Consider the following 21,177-nt stretch of genomic DNA (forward strand, 5'->3'; position numbering starts at 1 on the left):
AGCTATTCCTCATTCCTCTATTCTTTACAATTGTCTTTATTGGGTACATAATCTGTCCTCATCAAAGTTAATATTTCTTTTTGTGGGGGTGGGGAGAGGTGTGGGGGCGGCACCTGGGTGCCTCTGTTGGTTAAGCGTCCGAATCTTGGTTTTGGCTCAGGTCATAATCTCATTGTTTCATGAGTTCAAGCCCCACATCTGGCTCTGAGTGGGCAGCGTGGAGCCTGTTTGGGATTCTCTGTCTCCCTCTCTTTCTGCTCCTCCCCCACATGCACTGTCTCTCTCAAAATAAATAAACTTTGAAAATACATATTTATTATTTACATTTTTCTTTATTATTATTTTTTTAAGTGTGGTAAAATATACATCCCATAAAAGTTGCCATCTTAATCATTTTTAAGCCTATAATTCAATTGTACAAAGTACAGTTACCTTGTTGTGCAATTCTTACCATCATCTATCTACAGAAATCTTGATCCTGCAAAACCGAAAGTCTGTGCCCATTAACACTAGCTTTCCCTCCTCTCCCCCCTTCAGTCCCCAGCAACCACCACTCTACTTTCTGTCTCTGAATCTGACTACTGCAGATGTCTCATAGAAGTGAACTGACAGAGTATTTGTCTTTTTTTGTGATTGGCCTATTTTACTTAACATAATGTTTATTTATATTTGAGAGAGACAGTGCACAAATGGGGGAGGGGGAGAGAGAGAGGGAGACACAGAATCCAAAGCAGGCTCCAGGCTCTGAGCTGTCAGCACCAACCCACTGAGCCACCCAGGTGCCCCAGAATGTTCTTCCTTTTTAAGACTGAATGCTATTCTATTGCATGTATATACCACATTTTGTGTGTCCATTCATCTATCAGTGGGCAAGTAGGTTGCTACCACCTCCTATTGTGAATAATGCTGCTCTGAACATGGGTGTAAAAATACCTGTTCAAGTCCCTGCTCTTACTTCTTCTGGGTACATCCCTAGAAGGGGAAGTGCTAGATTATATAGTAATTTTCTGTTTTTAATTTTTTGAGGAGCCACCTACTATATTGTTAGTTTGTATTTATCTATATTAAGCTTTCCTGTTCAAATCATCCTGTCTCCTGAATGGGTCCTGTCTGAACCATGCAAGGACCAAGAGTTATACACATTCCATTAGTAAATGTTGTGAGGAATGAAAGAAAAACATTATTTTTTTTTAAAAGGTTATTTATTTTGAGAGAAAAAGAGAAAGAGTGTGTGTGTGAAGGCGTGCACGCGTGGGTGCAAAGGAGGGACAGATAAAGAGAGGAACAGAGAGAATCCCAAGCAGGCTCCAAACTCAGTGCAGAGCCCAACGCCGGGCTTGATCTCACGACCGTGAGATCATGACCTGAGCCAAAATCAAGAGTTGGATGCTGAATAGACTGAGACACACCAGGCACTCCCAAAACATTATTTTTTATCTTTCAATTCATATGTATTATATTTTCCACCTAGCTGCAAAGTTATTAGTATAGAGATACACATGAAGTTACTTAGACCTAAGCCCTTAACAAATGAAAGGGTTAGGTATTCCTTGTGTCTAAGAAAATGGTATGAAATAACTAGAGACACTAAGGGTTTCATGAGTGAAGCATGTTGGGAAACTGCTTCAACCCACATTTTTCCAGCTGCCCCGAGCACCAGTCTGCTTGGATGGCTCCTTAGGTTCATCCTGTCCAGGAGTAGCCTTCCATCCGAAGGCAAAGATAGACCCTACCACCACCAACTACCACCATGACTCACACACACACCGTCTTGATCTTCTTCACGATATTAAATTATTCCTCACTTAGGCGAAGCTGGCTACAATCCTGTGATGGTCTCTGACTTAGACAGCTCTGTCTCCCTTTATTTCTAATCTCACTAAGTCCCAGCATCAGAAAGTTTCCTGGATAGACCTTTTTCCTTCCATTCCTACAGTGATGGGTCCAACTATCACGTCCAGCTGGTATAATCTAATTTTTTAAGATTTTAAGCCGATTTCCCTTCAACAAGACCAGGCATAGAAACTTCAAATGTCCACAGAGACTGGAAATACAATAACCTGTACCCGCCACTGGCTGCCTCAGCCCCCGACACCCATACGGAGACACAGAGACAAGCAGGCTGTGGGCGAGGCACCCGGGATGCCAAGTGAACACCGAGTTCTCTCTTCCAAAGCAAGCAACAGCAATGAAGTGTGGCTGAATGAGAGCGCCGGGGCAGAGCCATGAACATGCACCCCCCATGCCCCATACAAATATGAATGATTTGAGACGTACTCATTCAGAAACTCTGACACTTGTTTTCACTAACTGGAAATTACTGGAAACAACTATCACCGTGAACCATGACACTTTGCAGCCACAAGCCACCCTGTGGGAGCAGATGCTCCCTGCTATATTACATCTTTTTTTTTTTTTTTTTTTTTTTAACGCCTCCCCAAACCCTGCTCAGGTCTCAGTTCCTCCATAAGGCCTACTGAAGCTTACTGTGAACTTACGCTTCCAGTGTGAACTTCTATTATGAAGTTGATCATTTTTTCTTTTCAATGTTTATTTATTTATATATTTATTGAGGGAGAGAAAGTGCGAGTAAGTGCAGGAAGGGCAGAGAGAGAGGGGATAGAAGATTCGAAACTGGCTCTGCACTGACAGCAGAGAGCCTGACTCAAGGCTTGAACCTATGAACTTTGAGATCATGACCTGAGCTGAAGTTGGACGCTTAACCCACTGAGACTCTCAGGCGCCCGTTAAAATTGATAATCTCTAAAAAACAAATTGTTAATGTTTATTTATTTCTGAGAGAGGGAGAGAGACAGCGTGAGCAGGGGAGGGCCAGAGAGAGAGGGAGACACAGAATCTGAAACCGGCTCCAGGCTCTGAGCTAGCTGTCAGCACAGAGCCTGACGCGGAGCTCGAACTCACAGACCAGGAGATTGTGACCTGAACCGAAGCAGGACACTTAACCGACTGAGCCACCCAGGCGCCCCCTAAGTTGATAATTTTGATATTAGTTGTCTTCTGAGGCAGATTTGTAAGCTGTTTAAAACACCAGATTATACCTTGAGGGTTTTCCCCCCTCCTTTCTAGAGAGCAGAACACAGACACTTGGAAGGCACTATATCACTAATAAAATAATCACTTAATCATTTCATAAGATTGAATTATGATAACATATAAGGTCAATTTTAACTTCCCTTTGCCTCAAAGGTATGTTATGAGGAAAAGTGTACATAAATATGTGTTATCTTCAAAGAAAGAAACACGAAAAGAAAATTCGCAATACATCTGAAGAGCTGATGCCAGGAATCTGCAACGATCCATAAATCCATCAGTTTTCCCAAAAAGGCCATCAGATAAAGAGCCAAGAAGAAAATAACTCTGACAGCTGCAAACCTTCTGTTTTACAACATGCACAGAATGGACTCACTTCCTTTTAACATCCCCATAAACAGAGAGTGAGGAGCAGAGGCAAACATCCCCTGTAGAAGCCACTGGAGTCTAGGCTTCAACTAATGGGTTGTGCTCATCTTTGCAGAGGCAGCCTTCCTTACCAGCCACCCAGCAAACGTGGTTGTCCTAGGAACCATTAACAAGATGGATGGGACACAATTCCACTTCAGTTGATGGAATTTCCAGGGCCAGTGAGGCACCAGTAGCAGCTGCCCACATTGAAAGAGAGGCAACCTCGCCGGTCTCAGGATGGGAGTTTTGTTTCCTTTAGGTTAAGAACTAACATCCGGCACCAGGCCCCCTGAATACATATATACTAATAAATCCCAGATGAGAATGCCAGGCACCTCTCTACTCAAGGCATGAACGTCTCTTGGGCAATAAACATTCTATTAACCCGGGCTCTCAGGAACAGAGTAGCTTCCCCTCAGAGGCTGTTTGAGTTTATAATAGGCTGTGTGTTCTAAAGCCAATCTGGGGTCCAGTGTTGCACAATACGTGCTTAATTTTGCCCTCTGTTTTCTTAAGGGATGAGCTTAACTTCTTTAGTAAAGAGGCAGAACCTTGGGTGTCCCAAATATCCTGTTATCTGGACCAGAGGAAGGAAACAATATTCCACTTGGCCATCGCCCCAATTCTGAAGGAAGCAGCCCATTTTAGAACCAAATGAAACATGTGTTTAAATTCTACTGTCTTAATATTATCAAGCATGGGGGCACCTGGATGGCACAGTCGATTAAGCGTCCAACTCTTGATCTCAGCTCAGGTCACAATCTCACAGTTCGTGAGTTCGAGCCCCGCGTCAGGCTCTGCGATGCTGGTGCTGATCCTGCTCGGGATTCTGTGTCTCTATTTCTCTGTTCCTCCTCGCTTGTGTTCTCTTTCTCTCTCTCAAAATAAGTAAATAAACTGAAAAAAAACTTTTTTTAATTATCAAGTATAATTTATCAAGCACCTACTACACGCTAAGTACTATGTACTTATGACCATTGTGGAACATATCTCAGTCTTTCTTACCCCGTCTCAGCAAGGTGGTGTTTTCTAGTTCTTGAAATGTTCCTGCCTAACCATCACTGACCCTCAGAACAATCCTATAGGGAGGGGATCCTGGGTATTATTGGTTCCATCTACTTCTAATGAGGATACAGAGTCTCAGAGAAATGAAGTGGCTGGACTGAGGTTGCTTAGCTAGGACGGAGCATGAACTGAGACAGGAATATGGGTCCTCTGCCCTCATTCTACGCTACTTTTCTCTATGCTATAGCATCTCTTACTGAGCAGAGCACCCGTCATTTTATCTCAAGACAAACATCCCATATGCTGCAACAGAAGAAGGGTCCAGAGCAGTAAGAGAGGACAGACAGCACTGCTGACTGGGAGGCTCTGAGCCTGGCTGCCTTGGAGGAAGAGGGAGCCAGACATTAACAGAAGAGGAGGAGTCCAGAGAGGAACAGGCATGGCGAGGGGGAAGGGTAGGAGTACCATTTCACATCTCTGAATCTGAGCTCTGAGCGGGGCAACCAGTGTGGGGATGTGCTTGCACGTCTTCTATCCAATCAATTTCCCACAGGACCAGGGCTTTTCCCAGAAGTGCTTCTGCTTCGAAAAAGCCAGAGATTTTGATAAAGATATTTCTAAAACATATTGCATAGAATATCTCCTCTTCACTAAAAGGCTATAGAACAGCACTATTATTACTATTTTTTTACAAAGCAGACTATTGCTGCTGATCACGCTATTCTGTAATATAGATATGAACCTACTTTTGCTGACTAAATCCTGCCTAATAAAGCTGTCCTTTTTCATTGTCTTTACACCCAGATCAACAATTCCCACCCAGTTTCAACACAGAAGAAGATGTATGTGATCATGATTTCACATTGTTCTTTTTTTTTTAATTTTTAATTGTTTTTTAATTTATTTCTGAGAGAGAGAGAGAGAGAGACAGCATGAGCAGGGGAGGGCCAGAGAGAGAGGGAGACACAATCAGAAGCAGGCTCCAGGCTCTGAGCTGTCAGCATAGAGCCCGACGTGGGGCTCAAACCCATGCATCGTGAGATCATGACATGATCCGAAGTCGGATGCTTAACCGACTGAGCCACCCAGGCGCTCCTCACACTGTTCTTAAATGCTCTAGAAAGCCCATCCCAGTATAGAGATTTACAGAGCAGATGTAATGCTCTCAACAGAGCAAAGTCATGTTTTCAGAGGTAAGAGGAGAGAAGCTGGGTTCTAAAATCAGTAAAGCACAACTGCATAGAGTTAACACTAACTGGGAAATTCTGTAAATGGTCCCAAAAGTCCAGTACTGTCTACACAATGCTTACCAGCTCCCCTAACAATTAGTCTATATTTCTCTCCGAACAGATATTCAAGTTTTCCCTCCATGGTCATGATGAAATCATTACCGCCCCTTTGCCTGGATCCCTGAACAATGTTTCCTATTCTGTTAGTGGTCAGAGCCCTCAAAACTCATCTGCTCCCTTGGGGTCACCATGAGGTAGCCATCACTTGCTCAATACAAGCAACACAGAGAGTTACTGCCTCGTGATGAAGTAGCTGAATATACATGGTCGGGATTTCCTGACACCTGTCTTCTTCCTCAGAGCCAGATCTCACTTTTATCGACAGCCTCTAACCACCCCTCTACATCTACTATGTGGAGGTGCAAGGGACCAGAGAAGAACCAAAGATTGATGAGGGAAACCGGGTTCACTGCCTGCTCTGGAGGAAGCCAGAGATGGCACTGTTCAGACGCTGTCTTCATTTATACTGTTCTTCTGTCTGCAAATATTTATTGAACATTTACAAGGCAGATGGTGTAAACAAAACAACTATGGTGCCTATCCTCACAGAGCCTACAGTAAGGGGAGGGGGAAGCACTAATTAAAACACAGTATAAATGCAAAAGCAGAAAAGTATGGAGTGCTACAAAAGCTCAGAGGACAAGTACAAAAATCAGTCCTGGGGGAGAAAGTCAACCAAGGAAAGCTTCCTGAAAGAAGTGATGCCTGAGGTAAAACTTGAGGGTCAAGGATTCAGCCAAGGAAGGGGAAGTGAGCAAGAAAAGAAGGAAGAAGGTTCCTGGTAATTCAGTAACATGAGTACAGACCGAAGCCAAACTGCAAGGTGTTCAGGAATAAACTGCTGTTAAGAAGTAAAGGAAAAATTGGGGACTATTTGTTTATGAAGTCTCACTTAAAGGAATTAGTTGAGACATTCTCTGGTGAGAAAGCACTATCAGGGGTGACTGGGTGGCTCAGTCGGTTAAGCATCTGAGTTTGGCTCAGGTCACGATCTCACGGCTCGTGGGTTCGAGCCCCGTGTCGGGCTCTGTGCTGACAGCTAGCTCAGAACCTGGAGCCTGTTTCAGATTCTGCTTTTCCCTCTCTCTCTGACCCTCCCCTGCTCACACTGTCTCTCTCTCCCAGAAATAAATAAAACATTAAAAAAAATTTTTTTTTAAAGAAAGCACTATCAAAAGAGCAGTTAAAGAATTTTTTTTCAATGTTTACTCATTTTTGAGAGACAGAAAGAGGGGATGAGCTGGGCGAGGGGCAGAGAGAGAGGGAGACATAGAACTCGAAGCAGGCTCCAGGCTCTGAGCTGTCAGCACAGAGCCTGACACGGGGTTCTATACGGCTCAAACTCGTGAACCGTGAAACCACGACCTGAGCTGAAGCCGGAAGCTTAACCGACTGAGCCACCCAGGTGCCCCCAAAGAGCACAATTTTAGCACAGCATTCACTGAGTGGCTTTGCTGAAGTTATCTTTAAATCCCCATATCACTCCCACTGGCCAGAAGCAGGGGAGCTGGGCACCATCCATCTCTTGCAAAAACACATCTGTAGGAATTTTCATGGGCGCTGACAGGAGTTTGAACAATGTAAATAAAGAAGGATAAAGTCAACCCCCCTCCATGCTCAGTGGCTGGTGCTGGTCCCGCAGGTCTTCTCTGAAGCGGGGCTGCATGAGGTGTCATTGCTGGGGTGCCTGGGAGGCTCCCCAGCCCCAAATTATCCAGTTAGCACTACAGGAAATACTCTCATCAGAGAAGCAGGACTTTTGGCTAAACTTTGTCCTATTTGCTGTTGTACCACCAGGTTCTTTGAAAAATGCATGTCTCTTAAGGCTGGTGGATGACTCACACTTAAGCCTAAATGAATTCACTGGTTTCTTTGTTCCTTCCCGGTGGGGGTGGAGAGGCAGTAGGGGGAGGTAGGGAGGATGAAGAGTGTGGGGAGGCCTGGAAGGGGAGGGAAAGAGTGAACACAAGTTTGTTCCATTCCAGATACCACTCTGGTCCCCAATCCCAAGTGGACGTAACTCAGAGAAAAGGCAGAGGAGTGCATATACGGAGCAGAGACCTTGCAAGGCAAGAGTATGAGTTTCAGATGCTTGGGGCTCCTTATTTTTGTGAAGCAAAGCTTTTTAACGATGCAAAATACACAGAACTGCTTTGAATGAGACGCCCATCCTTACTTCTCTAAATGGATTTAGCCTCCAAAGGCCTTGAACCAAAGGAGTGATATTCATGAGGACATTATTTCTTTTGAAGTATTTCCAATTTGTGAGTAAAAGGGTAGCACACACATCCCAGTGATAGTCTCATAACTAAGGGAAGGAGCTAAAATCTACCTAAAAACCCAATCACGAAGGGCGGATATCCAGAAAATGTGACCTCGCTGAAGCTGAGCACACACGTTAATGACAGCAGAAGTTGGTGGGTTCTTAGCCTAAGAATCAACCTGAGGGCTGGATCCTGCCTCACAAGGTTTTCTTGGACCAGATAAGGTTCATTTTGCATCTGAACTGCACGGCCTTGGGATAACTCTGGTTCTCTCCTAGATGGTCCCAGGCCTCATGACTTACAGTTGTGCATGGAAAGCTGCATTTCCAGCTTCAGATTTCTTAACTGGTTCTTGTAGACATTTGAGTTTGGGACGACTGGTTCACACAGACTGATATCAAAACCAACCCAAACAGTCTCTCTCCTAGAGACGGCACCAGACTTCACCATTACATAGCAGCACTCACATGGATAATTGAGCAAAAAGACTCTAAAAAACAATAAACCACAACAGTGTGCAATACCACTTGTAATCAGATGCTTAACAAAACAGGAGACCGAAAACACTGTGGGGCTCACCAGTCCCAAGATAAGCCATGTGAGCAGGACTCTGAAACCACTTTTTAACAGAAGTATCTGCCAGCAGTAACCGTCTGATCTCGCCTCACGCACACTATTCCCGCAAGACCCCTGAGGTCTGGAAGTCACACAACACAAGCCCAGCAGCCAGTATCCAAGACCCACTTGGCAAAGGAAATAAGCCGTCTATTCAGTGAGCTGTGGCTATGCTACTGAATCTGTGGTATCCAACTAACAACACCCAAGCTGAAGCTCTTTGCAGCCAGCCCTCAGCCAGTGGAGCTTCATGGTAGCTATTTAAGACATCAGTGGCACGTAAGGTGCCTGGGTAGCTCAGTCGGTTAAACATCCGACTCTTGATTTCAGCTCAGGTCACGATCTCACAGTTGTGGGATCGAGCCTCACATCAGTCTCCGTGCCGAACATGGAGCCTGCCTAAGATTTTCTCTCTCCCTGAGTGAAGCACCTGGGTGGCTCAGTCAGTTGAGCGTCCAACCTCAGCTTGGGTCATGATCTCACGGTTCGTGGGTTTGAGCCCTGCGTTGGGCTCTGTGCTGAGAGCCAGCTCAGAGCCTGGAGCCTGTTTCTGATTCTGTGTCTCCCTCTCTCTCTGACCCTTCCCTGCTCACACTGTCTCTCTCTCTCTCTCTCTCAGAAATATATAAAAAACATTAAAAAGTTAAAAATAAATAAATAATAAAAGAAAAATTATATTGGACTTCAATTATTATAGGGACATATAATTACTATAGACTAAAGGCCTGCCTGTAATTAACTTTCTCTAGTTCCTATTCTCAGTGTTCAATGCTTACTAGACCAGGTCTGTGATGCAGCAGAGATGCTTTAAGACCCACCTCTGAGAACCTCCCTGTCTGACCTGCAGGGCTATTGTGGTTCATGGAGAGGTCCCTGTTCTCCCTGATAGCATCTGTGTCAATGTCACAGGCGCAGGGGGTGCTGGTAATCCAATATGCAGGGTTCCTTTCACTGGACTATGCCCTAGCCAGTCACCAAGTAAGAAGCAACAGGGGAAAAAAAAAAAAAAAAGACAGTGAAAGGAAGTCTGTTGAGTAGACACTGCGCCCACTTGACATCGCTTCCACCCCCCTTCCTGCATGCTGCTGTCTGAAGGAGAAACTGACCCCGGCCCCACCTCTCAGGTTCAGTCCTGACCATTCTCAGTCCCGGTAATCCCATCCCCCCTGCTACAGAGCGACTGGTTTAGGCAACAAGCAAACTTAAGCTACTCAACACCACATTCTACAGCCAATAAACCGGCTTAAGATTGGGCAATGACACATGAGAATTTGCTGGGGGCTTCTGGAAGAAGTTACACACTCGCTCCTCTGACAGAGCCCCCAGAATGGCCAGTCCTATCTCTCTTCCTGGATGGTGTGTTGTGCACACGAAGTTAGAGTGCTCCAGAGTCACTTCCAGAGAAGCCGGCTGAGGATGAAACTCAACCACAGAGGGCAACTTGGAAAGAAAATGTGTTCTTGACATCACCGAGAAGCTAAACCAAATCTCCTTCCAGTTATGTAAGCTAATAAAAAATTCTGTTTTGTCTGAGCCAATCTAAACTGGGGTTTCTCTCTCTTGCACAATAAGAGCCGTCTGTAACTGATAGAATATTCTGGAAGGCTAATGAGGAGCATGCTTGAGGACTTCTAATCTGGCCACTGGCTTGGCCACATGCCCAGCCCCTAAAGAGCAGTGAGTAAAGGAGCCCCGGAATATACAGGTGACCAACACTTTCTCCCCCATTTCCTCAAGTTGGCTACCTAACAAAGGCCAGGGTACAGTCTGGAAACCCCCTCTCCCACAGAGCCAGGCCTTGGCTGTCTGATGGCAGTGGTGGCCAAGCACAGAGCCCCAAGGTGGGGCATGCTGAGAAACCTCAGGGACATACACAGGGAGTCTGAAGGGGTCTGAGAGGCAGGACCCAGCTCCTTGAGGCTCCTGCCTCCCCTCCCAGTGTACACCGTCCCTGATGGGGCCTCCGGACAAACCGATATGGGAACATCCTTGCCACAAGGGATGGCCACCTTCTGATGGGCAAAAAGAGCAAGACTTGTTAAGGTAGGAAAAGGTAAAAGCACCCCCAGGAGCATCCACTCTCCTAGCGATCCCAAACCAAAGGACCCCAGGGAACTGAGCCCTCAGGCTCCAGGGAGAAACAAAGAACTTAACTAACGATCCTGATGGTTGTAGGTAGTGGGATTTCAGAGCTCATTTGAAAATAACATTGGCTGGGGAGCCTGGGTGGCTCAGTTGGTTGAATGTCCAACTTCGACTCAGGTCATGATCTCACGGTTCACGAGTTCAAGCCCCACACCAGGCTCTGTGCTGATAGCTTAGAGCCTGGAGCCTGCTGTGGATTCTGTGTCTTCCTTTCTCTGCCCCTCCCCCAGAGCTTGGGCTGTCTCTCTCTCTCAAAAATAAACATTAAGAAAGAAAAGAAAAAGAACGTAGGCATATGAACATATAAAATTACCTCCATTGGCAGAAAGAAACAAAGGAAGGAAGGGGTGGCGGGAGAGAAGGTGGAAATGAAAGTATTATACAAAGGGGCGCCTGGGTGGCTCAGCAGGTTAAGCTTCAGACTTCTGGTTTCAGCTCAGGGCATTATCTTGCAGTTTGCAAGTTCAAGCCCCATATCGGGCTCTGTGCTGACAGCGCAGAGCCTGCTTGGGATTCTCTGTCTCTCGCTGTCTCTCTGCCCCTTCTCCCTCAAAATAAATGAATAAAGGTAACAAAAATAAAAGATAGTATGACACAAATAAGTGTACATGCCAAATAAGATGAGGTAAGCCTCGCATCACTTATGCTGGGAGCTTTGCTTTGGGAGAAAGGAAGGAGCAAAAGAGGTTGGTCCTGAGTGAGTTTTTTCCATGCTGGGACCGACCTTGTGCCTATACCTCCTGTTACTCGGTCCACAGGATCCAGGCTACAGGAGATAAGGGAGAGGAGACGGTGTGGGGGACAGCACGGTCATTCTCTATACTTAGCACTAGTCTGACCTTTGTCAGAAAGTGAGATTACAGCATTTGGACCATTTGGACAAGGGTCATAAGATCTAAAGGAGCAGGAAGGGGGGAAGGGCTGGGGAAGGCTTGACCGGGCTCGCAGTGAAGCCAGAAGGCAAAGAATATTGAGCCAAAGTGTCCAGGTCCCGCTGCATTTGATGACAGCCAGTGGCACTCTCCTACCTGCTGATCCTATTTTCAAATTCATTTAAAATAACTTCTACTATTCATTCTTACTAACTCTCATGGCGAGAACTGTGATCCAACACCGCAGAACTCTAGAAATCTTAGGCTAACTTGTACCCAAGTAGCTGCATAATGAACATAGGGAGCCTTCATGAGACTGGAGGTTTTAGGGGTTGAATTGTTGGGAAAACCCCAACGATTCTCTCCATGCCGAAACTGAGGAAGGCATATTTGGCAGAATGGTCCTCTGAAGGAAGAGGTCTGCTCCTTTCTTTCTGGGTTTGCCATGGACACGGAGAGAAAGGACCAGGATGTGTTGGCACAGAGCTGCCGGAGAAGCCCACAGCACCCAGCTTCTTCAGCACCGCTACACTCTGGAAGCCCGAGCCTGCGGGTGGTCGCACAACCCCCCTGGGCAGGCGGGGTGGCAGGAAGAAGGCTGGGTTAAGAGGCAGTTCTCATCCCAACTCTGGCTCTGTGAAGCTGGATAACCACAGACTCCTGACCTAATTTTTTTGTCCTAAGTTTCATTTGTCAAATGAAAAGATTAGGCTAGATCAAATGGCTTCTCATGTCCAGGGAAAGTCTAATTTGTTAGAACTGCCTCCATGGCCCAACTTTATCTGGTCCCTCCCCAGGTCTTGGGCACGTCTGTCCTCTGATCAGTCCCTTTGCTCTATTTCAGGAACATGCCAGGACCATTCCCACCACAGGGCCTTTGCATCTGCTTGCCCTCTGTCTGGAATGCTCTTCCCAGGATAGTCACATGTCTGGCTTCCTGACACCTTTAGGAGAGATTAATATCACATTCTTGGCAAAGATGTACATTTGCAAATCCTCTCTCCACCCCTGCCACCCCACAAAAAGGCACAACAATCCTTACCACCTGTTGTAGATTCTAAAAAAATGTTTTCCCCTCTTAGCACTTAACAGCGTCCCACCTACTATGTATTTTACTTATTTATTTATTGTCTGTCTTTCCTACTAGAGTGTCAGCATTCCAAGGGCAGAGATTTCTTTATTATTTTTTTAAGAGCAGGAGTTTCTATCTGCTCCTTTCACTGGTATATTCCCAGTCCCTGGAAGAGAGCCTGATACCTGACACGGATTCAGGACGTTTTGCTGAACGGATGCAGGCACGGATGGATGGAAGGGAGGATGGGCGAGTGTGGCCCTCTATAGTGTCTTCCAGCTCTGAGTTCTGTGATGCGTCTGGGGAGGGAGCTCTCCTCTGCCACCGCTCTACCAGGATGGACTCTATAACCACACGGAATAAGCCCACCCAGGGCCAGACGCGGCATGCTTTCACTGGCTGTAGAACTTCTCAATGCTGCTTCCTGCCAGCCCTACCCTGTGCATTCGCAACATCTCCAGGACCTCCAGACACTGTCTATGAAAAATTCTTTATATTCGGGTCAGCTCCCTTTTCTAGAGTCAAAATTAATATCATTTGGGGGAGGGGGGCTGCCCACAGTTACATCCATCTCCTTTCTGTAATTCTTTAAGTAAAATTCCTTAGCTTCCCTACTGCTAAGATTCGGCAGGATGAATTAAGCCTGAAGTGACAAGAGGCGGCGGTGCATTTCGGCCAGCTCCACTAGATGGCGACATGGTCAGCCTTGTGCTGGTATCTGGGTGTGAAAATGACCAGCAACACACCAACACCAGCTCCCACAGCCTCTCCTGGCCTCCTCCACACTCACCCCTTGCCTTCTCTTCCCTACTAGGCTGGTCATTTTCAACCCGCTCGCACATGGTTCACGCTCACTCACGGAAAACATTTGGCTTAATCACTTCACCCCTGGAAGTTTCACGTATGCTTCTTCCTTCCACCAAAGTGTGTTCCTTACATCCCTTTGGAGCTCCCCGCAAAACTCACTTCTTCCACAAAACCTTCCCAACTGACTCTGGCTCTGATCTCAACTGCATATATGTCATGACACACAGTCACAGGCATGTATATATCTGAGAGAACGCACCTATGCCCACGTGCATATATAAAGAAGGGAGACAGAGAATCACACACACAGCTCCGGGCACCTGAAAATGCACACTGAACGTAAATGATGTGCAGGTGGCCTCCTTCCGTACAAAACAAGTCCTGTCTCTGGGAAACTGCACTGGCTGCCAAGTTTAATGAGTGGACCAAGAATCTAGATACACTGATGCCTACCCACGTCTTCCAGTTTCTGATTCCTTTCCCATATTCAGTGTAAGCTCCAGAAAGTCTTTTGAGCAGAAAAATTTTAGAGAGATTTCACCAAATATGGTGCACAGACTTGAACAAATGTGCAAATCTGTATGTAGCTTTAAAGGCTATATAAAATGCTCAAAGACGTCCAATTTATCTCAAAAATCAAATTAAGTCTACTTGCAGAAGCTTTAAATATGGCTGAAAACGAGCCTAAGACGTGTTTTAAAAGGACACAAGCCCACATGTATGCTGGGTAAAATTGTTTATTGGCTGTTAAAGAGAATGGTGACTCTAATAACAGTCTGACAAACATGTACACAACAGGAGAACAGAAATAAACACCCATGTGTTTGCAGGTCACTGGCCGGTGCACTGGGACCAGAGACATCTTGCAGTTAAGCACACGGAAAAGGTGCAAGGAGAAACTTGAACCGAAAAAGCTACGCAATCTTCTCAGGGTCCCATTTCTGAAGCATTTCGATCCTTCATTTGTTTACAGACGAAACCATCTACATGCAAACTTAAGATGCCATTTTTTCCACCTACACTATTTCGTACCTCCCTCAGCTTAATGCCAGGGCCCCACACCCAGTCACAGAAAAAAGAAAAGCAGTGATTTGTTCAACACAACCACTTAACAACGCCGCGACCAAATATTATTCCCTTGCAGACAGCAGCACCGTGTCACTTAGTCATCTGAACATTCCGCCAAATTCCAACATATTATACCAAGTTAGTCTGAGGACACTTGTAACTCACCTAGTTTCAGCATTTCGCCCCCTGTCCTCGGTCAGAAGGACGGCTTCACAGCGTCTTGCTAGTCACACGAAATCAAGGAACACACAAGGCCACTCCGTTGATAGGGATTCTATGGTAACTGTGTCGCCTTCAGGAAGAGTCAGCCTTCGCCCGAGAATAATTCCAAAGACTTTATACCATTCTTTAAAAAAATAAATCCACCGTACGTTTACCAAACGAACGCACACAAGACACTGGACGACAACAGTCACTTTCAAAGCTGTCTTGCTTGTTATTCTGGGAGCTGGGTTTCGTCACCTGTAGTGGAATGCATCATGGAGCCTTTAATTGTGAATCCGGAGCGGTCCCCACATCCACACTGGGACGGGACTGGCTGCAGCCTGCACGGCTGCCCGTAAACCATGTCTACGCAGAAACCCAGGGATTACCTGTGATAGGCGACCAGGAGGTAATTTCAAAATCAAGCAGAAACAGGAAGACTAACGTTTCAACACGCTAGGAAAGAGGAGCTGATACTTAAGGAAAAAAAAAAAAAAAAGCAGCAGCTAGATGCCTGGGGGAAAAAAAAACAGACAAAAAAAAAAGAAAAAAGAAAAAACAACAACCCACTTTCATTCCTACCTGGCCAGTATAAACATGAATGTCTATTAATAGTAACTATTGCTTAGACATATTCTTGTTCTAGGTAGAAGTGGAGAACAGAGTTTGGACGCTGTTGTAACTTAAAACCATTAGTCTTATGCTTTTGAAAAGAATGTAAGGTCTTTAGTTTTGTTCAAGATTTTTTTTTTTTTTTAGTTTATTTACTTTGAGGTGGGGAGGGGCAGAGAGAGAGGGAGAGAATCTCAGTCAGGCTCTGCATCGTCAGCGTGGGGCTAGGCACAGGGCTAGAGCTCATGGAACCATGAGGTCATGACCTGAGTCAAAATCAAGAGTCGGATGCTTAACCGACTGAGCCACCCAGGCACCCTGAAAAGAACATAAGGTCATTAGAAAGAATGTGTCTGTGACACATCTATATTATCTAACAGTCTCTTTAGAAGCTTATTGATTTTCCTGTGTATTTGATAATCACCACTACCCACAAATTGTTCCCTTATCCACCCCCACTGAGCAAGATTCTACCAGTCCCACAAAATCCAATTCCACGTGCACTGCCTCTGTGAAGACTTGAAACATCCCAACCAGCCTCCATGATCTCAGCCTCTCCCCCTTTCTATTTTAAGTTTATTTATTTTTGAGAGAGATGGTGAGAGAGAGTGCGATCAGGGAAGGGGCACAGAGGGAGACACAGAATCCAAAGCAGGCTCCAGGCTCTGAGCTGCCAGCACAACTCATGAACCATAAGATCATGACCTGAGCAGAAGTTGGATGCTTAACTGACTGAGCCACCCAGGTGCCCCGCCACTTCCTGGTTTTATAGAATTGCAAGTTATTTCACCTCTCTGAGCAATTTTATTCTCAGTCAAATAAGAATAACACCATCTACCTCGCAGAATCCCTATCAGCATGTTAAGAGAACCATGTGAAGCAAATAACACACGGCATGATGTACAGTGAGGGATTAAATAGCAACGAGCATTATTCTTGACCTGAATTATAACCAAACGCCTACTACTAATACAGAGAGAAGGCTGGAAGAGATACCAGATCAATATCAATTTACAGACGCATTATCCATTACTTATTTTCTTTATCACCTACATTATCTATCATGTGACTACCTCATGGCAGTTTGAAGTTTATACCTTAGAAACCATCCTTTGGCATTCCTTGTGTTATGTCCCCAAATTCTCACTGGCCCGTTAATGCTGTGACATTAATTCTAATCACTAGGACTTTGCAAACACTACCTCATTGGCAATCCCAAGCTACACAGGTCTTGTAAAGAGCTGAAATATCACATCTAAACAGAAGAACTGGGTCTCTTGATTCCTTAAAATACTACCTTGGTGGTAACTGCATGGCTACGTGGTTACCAGGAACCACCCTGTCCGCTCCTGCTGGAGAAGATAGGGCAGCACCATGAAGGGGAGGGAAGACTGGAGGAAGAGGCTCACAGCATCACAGAAAACAGCAACCAGCAAGGCGGCGGGGCCCTGCCACACCCACTCCAGGCACAGTCTGGGAGGGCCAATTCCTGCTTTTGGAGAAAGCTTTCCAGTAACGGAGAATAAAAAACTCGTCTGGATGAGTTACAAACCAGACAGGGGGGCATATCCTTAACACATCCCTCCCTCTTCTCTCCCTCGAAACCAGAATGCCTAGACCTTACAGGCTCGGATCTATTCAAAGTTTGCTGCTTCAAGCAGTCCCAGCAGCTGCAGTTAAAATATTCAGCTCATCCTCCTTCATTTGGGAAGAAAGAAGAGCCAAAGAAGCTAAAGATCAGGATGATTCATGGAGAACAACAGCCTCATACCAAACCTGCTTGGGATTCTCGGTCTCCTCCTCTCTCTCTGTCCCTCCCCCGCTTGCACTGTTTCTCTCACTCTCTCTCTCTCTCTCTCAAAATAAATAAATAAACAAACTTAAAAAACATAAGCTTTATGGGGCACCTGCGTGGCTTAGCTGGTTGAGTATGTGACTCTTGGTTCTGGCTCAGGTCATGAACTCATGGTTTTGTGAGTTTGAGCCCCAGGTCAGGCTCTGTGCTGACAGTGTGGTACCTACTTAGGATTCTCTCTCTCTCTCTCTCTCTCCCTTCCCCACTTGCTCTCTCTCTCTCAAAATAAATAAATAAACTTAAAAACCCCCACAATATCTAACTCTTTTCAGTTGCCTCTGTAGCTATGAGTACAACTCTTCTATGTTTTCTTAGGACTCACAAATTAAGCCACTCAAGATCCATTCAAGGATCAACAACTGTGGTGGTCGCAGAAGCAGGGGCAGGGAAGGGAGAGGACACTCTGGAAACCCGGCCTGGTGGCCCCGGGACGGAGGAATCTGTCCAGATCCAGCTCTGCTAAGGCCACCTGTGCTCAAGAATGCACACGGCCGTCTTTGCTGGTGAGCACGGCTCTGCAGCAGAAGCAAGGTGCGCCTCAGCACCCCAACCCCCGCCGTCACCCACTCCTGGCCCCGCCGATGACAGAAGCGCTCCAGAGTTTCACGGTGATCCTACGTGCGCCGTCATGAGGCAAGTCTGGGTCCCTCTTCTCGCGATCTGCAGCCACATGACAGTGGCAGTAGAAAACCAGATTCTCCTCTTGGGTGTACATGTGCCCCACACTATCTAGGCAACTCAGAGCAAGGCACTATCACTGAAATCATTTCACTGTCCCCACACACCCAGTGAAAGTGGGTGGCAATCCCAATTTCCAAAGAGACTGGTGGAGCCAAAGAGGTTAAGCAGCACAGTCTACAGGGCGTCGCAAGCCCTGGCCTCCCAGAGCAGAAATCTCTGGAGCACACACTCTCTTTGGCCTAGTTTCATCGACTGCTCATTACATACCCCCACGAAAAAGACTGCCTGACCATCACCCACATCCTTATCAACACCACAGTTGACATTATCAGGGCATCCGGGCCATCGGTGCCTGCGTGAAAAAGATACCTGCATTTGTTGACTTGAACCGATTTTATAGCCCGAGAGACAGAACTGGAAATGTCTGCAAAACACCTTGACCTTCATGCTCTGGCCTTTCCCAGATGCTCCCTAGTCCTTGGAATATACCCCCTTGGGTGCCACAAAGAGCGATGATCCTGTCCACTTAGGCCCTCTCCAGACCTCCTGTCCTCTGCCTCCTCCACCCCCGCAACTTTTTCCACGGCCCTCCAGCCCCCAAAGCCATGACCACGATCAATTTGACTTGCTTCTCTGTGTCCCTCTGCTCCTCTTCAAGGAGGAAGAAGTCATGGAAAAGCAGGGCTGGGTGGGAGTTGTTCCAAGACAGCCAGTGTCTGCGCTTGGCAAGTACTCCAGAAGCATCTTGCAGATGCTGTCGCGGGACAGAGGGCAGTCAGACTCACCCGCTCTCACCAAGGGGGTTTGCGCTGGCAGGGAAGCATGTGGTTCATGCCTAGGCAAGGGTGGGACAATCTCATTGATGTCCAGCACCCTCTCGATGCCAGAAGGTGTGTGCAATGTTTTCCCTACATTCACCCAGTCCTCACCAAAACCTCAGGAAGCGGGCACGCTGATGACCACGTTATAGGGGAGGACAGTGAGTTCCGTAAATGTAACATATCTGCTCAGTGCAACGCCAGCCTATGAACCCAGTATGTCCAACGCCAAGTCTGTTGGCTTCTTTCTCTTAAAATCATATCATGGAAGTGTCCTTGGTCTACCAGACTGAAAGCACAGATGGGTCAGTGTCTAGAAAATAAAAAGAACTCCTGCTAACCCACCTTTCAAAGCCAGGAAAGCATTAAGTGAAACAGGGTGAGTTGGAGCTGTGGTGGGGGGAGGGGCAGCGCTGGCATCAGAGACAGGACTGGGAAGATTTCTCAGATCTGTTCTCAGGTCTGCTGCCGTTCACAGCCTCCCTCACAAATGAGCTGCACAAAAAAAATAAGTGTGGGGCTGCCTGGGTGGCTCAGTCGGTCAAACGCCCGACTTTGACTCAGGTCATGATCTCACAGTTCATGAGTTTGAGCCCTGCGTCGGGCTCTGTGCTGACAGCTCAGAGCCTGGAGCCTGCTTCATATTTTGTGTCTCCCTCCCTCTCTGCCCCTCCCCCCCCCGCCCCGCTTACACACTCTCTCTCTCTCAAGAATAAGTATTTTTTAAAAATTAAAAAAAATAAGTGTGGGAAGGCTGACCTTTCTATCACATCGTATGTAGTTTCTATGTTTCAAGTATAAATTTTATAAAATGTACTCAGAGACACCCTACCCTCGCCAAAAAAAAAAAAAAATCCTCTCTTTTATTTCTTAAAATTCATACAACTTCAGGCACGGCAAGACCTCTGATATTGTCTAACCTTTCTTCACAATCAAAGAAAATGAAGCAACTTGGGGCACCTGGGTGGCTCAGTCGCTTAAGTGTCCGACTTAGGCTCAGGTCATGATCTCGCGGTTTGTGAGTTCGAGCCCCGCGTCGGCCTCCGGGCTGACCGCTCAGAGCATGGAGCCTGCTTCGGATTCTGAGTCTCCCTTTCTCTCTGCCCTTCCCCCGCTCATGCTCTGTCTCTCTGTGTCTCTCAGAAATAAATAAACATTTTTTAAAAAAATGAAGCAGCCTGAGGAAGCTGAAAGCTGTGCCCCCAAATTACATGCCTAGCTGGTTAGCTGTGCAGGTGCAGTGAGAACGGGATCCTAGGACTTCAGAATGTGCATTTATGCCTGTCTTCCTAAGGCACAAAGCCCTCTTCGCACCCGCACCACCCATAAAAACACTAGGATCAGCATTTACAAGGCAAAAAACACTGTCTGCTGCAATAAATACACTGGCACTGAAATGAGGTCTCCTTTCTGCTGAAGTGCATATAAACGGAGTCCTGACACTTTATAGCATTCTTCCACTGCAAACCCATATGTAAAACTGAGCATGATCCCTAGTGATAAAATACTAAACTAATGAAACTTTCCATTTGCCAAGGAAAACCCCTTCAATTGCCGAGTCAATTTCTCTAAAAATTTTTAGCATTTCTAGTTAATAGGCAACATCTGATATTTCCCGAGCTGAAATTCCACAACGTTCCTCGGCTGCCAAGCCCAATTATTTTCCTCTCTGTTTTAACCTCTCTGGGTTCCAACACCTCCCTGTCTGTGGTCACTGCGGATTCCTCTCTCGGCTTGGATGGTCACTCATTCACCAAATCCCGCTGCTTTCCCACCATGCATCACTGTTTTCATCTCATTTCCACTGCGATGATGTTAAACCCCAGGTGTCAGAGGTGGGACAAGGTGGTTTCTCCCTCCCTCCCTTCCTTCCTTCCTCTTTCTTTCTTCCCTTCCTTCTTCCTTTTCTTTCCTTTCTTTCTCTCTTTCTTTTCCTTCCTTCCTTCCTTCTTCTTTCTTTCTTCCTTCTTTCCCTTCCTTCTTCTTCCTTTCCTTTCTTTCTCTCTTTCTTTTCCTTCCTTCCTCTTTCTTCCTTCCTTCTTTCCCTTCCTTCTTCCTTCCTTTCCTTTCTTTCTCTCTCTTTCTTCTTTCTTCTCCTTCCTTCCTCTTTCCTAATGTTTATGTATTTATTTTGAGAGCGAATGGAAGACAGAGGGGCGGGGAGAGGGAGACAGAGAATCTCAAGCAGGCTCCACACTGTCGGCAAAGAGCCCCATGCGGGGCTCGAACTCATGAACCATGAGATCTTGATCTGAGGCAAAAACAAGAGTCAGATGCTTAACCGACAGAGCCACCTAGGCACCCCAAACTGGTTTCTTGAAAAGACAGCCTTCCAGGGGATGCCAGCATGCAGTTCCACTCACCCTTCTTCCTTCAGAGGGTAGAGAGCTTGGTCATTATGTAGTTTT

The 21,177-nt window shown here is 46.3% G+C and overlaps 1 protein-coding gene across 2 annotated transcripts in view; it reads right to left on the reverse strand.

The window, feature by feature from the left end:
* Positions 1-21,177, reverse strand: part of TNFAIP8 (TNF alpha induced protein 8) — a 131,050-nt gene that overhangs the window by 50,199 nt on the left and 59,674 nt on the right. The window contains exon 1 of one of the 2 annotated variants that reach the window (XM_039244963.1): positions 14,765-15,218. The exons of the other annotated variant lie outside the window; for it this stretch is intronic. Within the exon in view, the coding sequence (XP_039100894.1) occupies positions 14,765-14,777 (13 nt within the window). The 5' untranslated portion in view covers positions 14,778-15,218. Of the gene's footprint in view, positions 1-14,764; positions 15,219-21,177 lie in introns of those variants that run through there. 2 annotated transcript variants of the gene reach the window in all.

This window comes from Hyaena hyaena, unplaced genomic scaffold (assembly GCF_003009895.1).
Source record: "Hyaena hyaena isolate Hyena2069 unplaced genomic scaffold, ASM300989v1 scaffold_250, whole genome shotgun sequence".
Lineage (NCBI taxonomy): Eukaryota > Metazoa > Chordata > Mammalia > Carnivora > Hyaenidae > Hyaena > Hyaena hyaena.